Source organism: Limulus polyphemus, unplaced genomic scaffold (genome assembly GCF_000517525.1).
Source record: "Limulus polyphemus unplaced genomic scaffold, Limulus_polyphemus-2.1.2 Scaffold1233, whole genome shotgun sequence".
NCBI lineage: Eukaryota > Metazoa > Arthropoda > Merostomata > Xiphosura > Limulidae > Limulus > Limulus polyphemus.
In genome coordinates, this window is record NW_013666843.1 from 81,783 (window position 1) to 88,777 (window position 6,995).

The 6,995-nt window shown below is 29.9% G+C and overlaps 1 protein-coding gene across 1 annotated transcript in view; it reads right to left on the reverse strand.

The window, feature by feature from the left end:
* LOC106462729 (Golgi SNAP receptor complex member 1-like) overlaps nt 1-6,995 on the reverse strand; it is a 19,140-nt gene that overhangs the window by 3,016 nt on the left and 9,129 nt on the right. The window contains exons 2-7 of the mRNA XM_013922676.2: nt 6,131-6,236; nt 2,875-2,962; nt 1,634-1,833; nt 1,038-1,109; nt 777-806; nt 236-318 (exon numbers count right to left, since the gene is read on the reverse strand). Coding sequence (XP_013778130.1) covers nt 236-318; nt 777-806; nt 1,038-1,109; nt 1,634-1,833; nt 2,875-2,962; nt 6,131-6,236 — 579 coding nt within the window. The remainder of the gene's footprint in view (nt 1-235; nt 319-776; nt 807-1,037; nt 1,110-1,633; nt 1,834-2,874; nt 2,963-6,130; nt 6,237-6,995) is intronic.

Sequence of the window (6,995 nt, forward strand, 5' to 3'; positions counted from 1 at the left end):
TCATCTTACAACAGTGCCTAGCCTGTTTTAGATAATTTTGGAAGCCTTTCTTAAGATATTGTGTATATTGTAAGCAATTGGAAACCTGAAAGATATTCAGAGTAAAGCATCTGTGTTTTAAGATACATTTAAAAAAAAAAATGAACTTATGTAAGGAAATACTTCTTCTGTACAACATGCATATTTTAAAACTTTACTACTGTCTTGCAGTCTGGGTTTACAAAATAAAGGATACTTGCAAATGTTGTTATTTTAGTCTGAATTGACTTAAATGCATTTCTTTGGCTTCGAAGTTCATCCTTTGTCCTCATAGCAATACTGTAATTAAAAGATATATACATATATTCATATACTGTAAACAACAAAGACAATCAAATATTCTAAATTATATACAGATTTATTACACAATAAAGCTATCAAATTATCAAGTCTGTGACTACATACTTAAAGAATCATTGTAAGAATTGGATATCAATCACTGTCAGGATAAGTAGCCAATTTCATTACCTTAGTCTAATCGCCAGTTGGTTTATATCATAAATTTCAGACACTAATCTACAGCCATCTTCAGGGAAGTTTTAGAATGATCGTATGTCATATCAAAAGTTAAGATACAATCCTTTATATTTTTTGTAGGACTACTCTGCACATGTATATACTCTATTTTATTAAAATTATGACAAATTACTAAACACTTTAAGCAACAAAAAGAGACTTTTACTGCATATGACTAATGATAAACGTTAATTTTTCAAAGATACCTTTACACCTCTCACCTTATCTGTTCATCCACCATTCTATCTGAGCTGGAAAATAATTCAAGAGAAAATGAATAAACATATATATTGGTGAATAGCTATGATTTAATACTATTATAATTAAAGCATTACACAATGTAATATCAAAAATTACAACAACTTTATACAAATAAAAGAATCTCGCAAATACACATTAATTTTGTTTTATTTAGCAGGAAAAATAATGTTTCAATTAGGTAATAAGAATAATAAATATATAACTTGGATTTATGTCCTTACCTTCTGATGTGTTCGTGTTCTTTAACATAAACATCTGCTCTTCTATTGAGGCTGGATGAATTCTTGTATGAACTACAAGAAGTATTGAAAACAAATAAATTATATTCTTCCAATAACTCTTCAAAAACTTAAGACTAACACTCAAGACACGTGTTTTACTTACATACAAGTTAATCACTTAACTGTCAACCTCACAAAATATATGTGATAGTTCACATCTGCATTCCCAGTGCCACCCAAAAATTTATGTGTGGTTCATAAAAAAAAGTTCCACGACTTATGCATAGATGGCAGCACATGCCATCGACATGTTGCATTATACTAAATTATGATGTTACATCAGATTAAATCAGATTAAATTAAATGTCACTAAAGCAGGATGTAATTAATGATGTTCTTTTTTTTTTGTAATAAAATATTGAAGCTGATGATCTAATTCTAAAATTTGTGAAAGTATTAAGTGGTTTTTCTCATACAAGCTTTTGGAAACTATCCCCAACATTTAAAAAGTCCAGACCAAACACAGATTTAGAAAAAACAGCAACTTAAAACAACAGAGATACAATCATATAAATAGCACAGGTATAATATCATACTCAATATCTCTTCGAACGGATCCCAGCAGTTCTTCCCTCTCCCTACGAGCTTGTATGTTTGTCTTTGTCTTCTGAAACTCATGACAGTAGTCCTGCAGAATTTCTCGGTGTCTTTGCTGAGTATGGAGCAAGGTGGAATTTGGCATGCTGACCCCTTGGGTCTGAGCATAGTCTGACATCTTATCATTTATGTCTGACAGCTAATGAATTGAGAATGGATAGATAATTACAACCTATATTTCAATGTTCCATTAATATAAGTTCACTAGATCAGTGGTTCTCAACCTTTTCCAGTAATGTCCCCCCCCCCCAAGTTAATTTTTAAAATTACCATGTACCCCCCCACAGTGGGGCCATCAGCATTTGTTTGAGTTGCGCTGATGTATAGCTATTATGCCAAATTGCCACTCTGTACCCCCTGGAAATACTTTTTGTACCCCCAGTGGAGAATCACTGCACTAGACAACATATCAAATATTATTTCAAAATATGGTACAAATTACTACCAGTTTCAAGTTGTCAAACACTTGCAATGAAACAAACCAGGGTGTAAAATGCATTAGTAATTCATTTGCACAAGTGTCTCTGACTTAGAAAAAAAAAGAGTGAAAGATAATTAATGGGATACAATTTTACACCAATATTAACTTGAAGCATATAATTTTTACTTCTGTTGGTTTCATGATTATACCTAAATCCATGGAAAAAATTCTCAGCTCTAAAACTGATGATATGGTTCACGTGGACCTAGACCCTACCTAATTCTGAAACATTTTTCTAAAGTGTGCACCAAATTGCTTGGAATTTGATGGCTGAATAACACAAGTTACAAAGAAAACACGAACACCACCAATACTGCAAGTAATCTCACTAGTTACTGCTGGGTTTTCTATACGAGTTCATCTAATTTTTTGGTCAGTTCTTTACAGCGGGTATTGTAATAGGCAAAAACATTACTCAAAGTGTATGTGAATTCTGAATCATTCCACTTTTGATAGGTTCACATAAAGCTATGTCTTATCATAAAAATTACTGATAATAAGTTATGTCTTTAAAAAAAGTAACTGAAAAAAATGTAGAAATTATCTTATGCCTTCATGTTGAAATTTCTTATAAGGTTAATTATTTAGCAGAAACTATTACATATGATAATGTCATAAAACAAAGGAGTTAAAAACAATGCAGTAATTTATTGGGAATACACCAATACATTTTTTTTTCAACATAAAAACCATGCTTACTTTGGATAATAGTTGTTCAATATCTAGGGCCATTGAGTCAAACATATGGTCACTGTTAGTACTGCTTAATAAAGGAACTGTATCAAGGCTGGAATTTATGTAGAAGAAACAGTTTATCAGTTACAAAATTAAAAAAAAGAAAACAATTAGATTACACACCTTAAACAAACATATACTTTGTAAATTACTTGTTCAAGAATCTGTTTTTTTTTATTAATACACAAAAAATAAGCTTATTTCAACAACTTGAATATCAGACAAATGTTCTGACTCCCGGTAAACTAAACACTGTACAAGTGATATTTTTTATTGCATCAATAAATCATTAACCGGAACTTCCTTTAAGTCTCATTATGAATAATTACCGACTTTCTTTCTCATTCAAAAATTTCTAAATAAGCACTAAACTTTCACTATCACCTTGGCCTCTCCATAGATATCAAGTTTGTACTTGCCAGCCTGTTCGTCCTATTGAAACACTAACTTTCATCATCACCTCGAACAACCTATAGAATTACTAGTTTTCATCATCAGCTAAGACTTTCTAAAGAATTGCTGATTTTGTAACATAACACTTTGAAAACTGAAAAGAAATATTAACTTCTATCATCACTTTTTTACATTAAAAGAATCACCGATTTCCACTGTCAGCTTAGACATTAAGAGAAACCAATGATTTTTTAAATCACTCCCAGCTTTCATCTATGTGTGGTCTAAAACACAATTTTTAAAATTGTTATTTACATAATATTATAAACAAATTAAACTGATTACTTACCCAAAAATATATACAAACTTAAAATTTGGCCAAGCTTAAGGTTTTACTCTGTAAAATGTGATGCGTGTAAATAAAGAGAGACAAAGCTTTTAATTTTGAATACTTCACAGTGAAAATAAAACGATAAAAATTATTCCTGCAGTTTATGTTGTTCACCCTACCATTATGGGCTGGGTGTATCCTCGTATCCACAAGAGTAATTATACTATGTATGCTTTTTAATTAAAGATTTTCTCGTAAAATTTTTTCTTTCAGAATGTTGACAATGCAAAGTATTTTAAGATTAAAAATACTTTTCTGCATAAGCAAATTTTCTAATTTCACATACAAAATCCTTATAACATCCAGATAATTAACAAACGTTTTTTTTAGAAAAAAAAAAACTATATTTTATCTGTTATTTTCACTATCAAATCTCTGTGCAGGTTTGGTTGATTTAACCAACTTCATAATCACCATGAAAAATTAAGAAATAAATATAAATTATGCTTTTTTTGTTCTAGAACAACTACAAATGATAACATGAAAACACAAGTGTTTAGTCTAATAACTTAAATTTCATAACAATATACATTTATATATATTTATTATTTTTATTACATTGACCTTTCACCCATGCCTGGCTAACATTATAGAAGTTGCAATGATGCAGTGCACATGTTATGGTTTCCAAGAATATATATTTGCCCTTTACAAAGTGACCTTTCTCTCTGTTTTAGTGGACTAGTGTTTTGTAAAATACAGTCACATTTCAGTTTTAATACATTACATGTGTGTATATAGATTATTGCTATTTACAAATAAGTTCTTAAATTTCAGTTATTTTTTTTAAAAACATAGAACAGTAAATAAAGAATTACAGACAACAATTATATCGTGTAGTTACGAACTTTGAACTCATGTGCTGCTTGCCATAGGTTGTTAAGCCTTATCACGTTTCGCACGTGGAGGATGTGAAACGAAATAATTTGTTTAGGTTTTATATATACTTTTTAAAATAACCAAAAATCATAAATTACTATATCAATATCACTATAATTTATCAAGTTCTGTAACTAAGCTGTAATCGAGCCTAAAAAAATATGAAATTTTGAGCTCACTAAAGTCTCACCGTTTGAAACCTATCATCAAAAGAACAAGTTTGCCATCAGAATATTTAGAAAAAGCTGAAAAAGCCACTAGGGGGACATTCTGAGCTTTTGAATGGTTATTCACATGTCATAAACAGAAGTAGGTGTATGAAAGCAAGTCTTTCAAAAAAATGGACAGAGGCAGGCAGGCCACTGTGCTTGATTCAGTAAATGTAGTGATATTTCAGCAAATAGAAAAGATAGCAGGTTCTTATTTTATATTCTAACTTGTAAATATCGGTAATTTGAGTACCTAATGCGTAAGAAACTATAGCCTTTGTATTTGGACAAAACAAACATCTAATGTGAAACAATGCTGCATTCAACATACCCACGTGACACACAAAAATCGGTATTTAGGATTTTTTAATATTTGTTTTTAAATTGAGAAATTAACCAATGTATAATTTTAAAATTTGAATTATAATCTCCAATTTGATACCAAACCTATTCACATACATTCATAAAATAGTAGTTAAATAAAATTTTGAATGTGAGTCTACAATTACGATGACATGGCCTTTGACCTGAGACCATAGGAAGACCTGTAGAGATAGGGTTAAAGACTCAAAAGTTATGTTACTTAATAACTTCTTTGAAAAATGTTTATATAACAATTATTACAACATCACTGTAAAAGGTATTTATAAGGGTTTGAAATTGTCTTTTTTTTGGATGGTCAATGAAAAATGTTTGCCAATTACTTTAAAAGTTACCCACAAAACAAAATAGCCATGGTTGGCAAAAAAATATATAAATAAAATCACAAGTTTTATGCCATTAGCAGATGTAACAAGTTAGCTGACATGCATTTATAGGAAATGTCATATTTTCAATTTCATATTTTTTAATTTACTACCAAGTTTTAGATTATGTATGCAATAATAATTACATTTTCTAATATGAAATAACAGAAAAAGATAAAAAGAAAATTATGACACTACTTTATCACTGAAAGATGCATGAGAACAATGAGCAACAACTTACTGAAGAAAAGACTTACCAATCATTATGGCTTTTTTTTTTTCATAAATGTTGTGCTTTCAACCATCTTTTTAAAACTTTTTGACCATTTTTTTAAAAATTGGTCTAAACATTCATAATCATATCTGTATTATCTACTGGCTAAAAAAATGTCATTACCCCTTAATGGTCATTGACTGAAAATTAGAACCCACTGACTTTTTGGTAGCTAGCCATCACCGGCTTCAAGCCCAGTATTATTGTACGTTTTTCTTCATAAGAAATTTCAAATTTTACTCAGATGAAATACTTCACATTGAAAGCAGCTGAATTTAAAGTATTACAGACTTTACAAGTGAGCTAGTGAAAATAAACACACACTTACTCTTCGTTCTTGTAGTCTCGAGTTCCAAAAGTTGTTCCTAGCTTGCTGAATGACACAAGTTTGAGATCAATGTCATTCTCTAGTTGTCTGGCTTGTCTACGCAGATCTATTACAAAGAAAAAAAAAAATTTTTTTCAGTGTAACTGAAGTAACACATGCTGTTTTGTTATTCAGAAGTTTCTAATCTTAAAGAGTTAAATACTCTTTATATTTAAATAATGCAACTGGCCTCAGCATTTAATTATTTGTACATAATGTTTGTAGAAATTGTATCTCAAATACCCATATATACCCATACCTTTTAAACACTATAAACTTTAATAATTACAAGAATTTTGTTAAAATATCCCATTCTTTACTCAGAATGTAAATCCACGCTGCAATAAATCTGACATCTTGATTCCTTCCAATGTATGACATAATAAACGTTACACCTATTTATGACATTAAACTATTTCTACTAGAGAGTTCAATTATTATTTGTAATGAGAACTAGCAGATTTTGCCATATTACTGTACATATATCTTAATTATTCTCTGTCTGGCAAAATGTTAAGTAATCTTATATTTTACATCAATGAGTAAGACGTGTACATCATCTAGAGCTGAACAATTAGTGGAATTTACTAATTGATTAATTATCAGGCTCATTAACTGATTACATTCAACTAATTGATTATTCTCAAATGAGACTAACCTTCATATTTTCAGCTTGTTGTTATTTTTTTGATACATTTTTAAACTACCCTTTCTTTAAGTCTTTCGGTACGGGGTCGGTCAATGTGACAACCTCGTAACCATTTTGTGCTTAATAATGACTGGAGACGGGTTGAATGGGTAATAAAGAAAAACTTTAATATAAGTT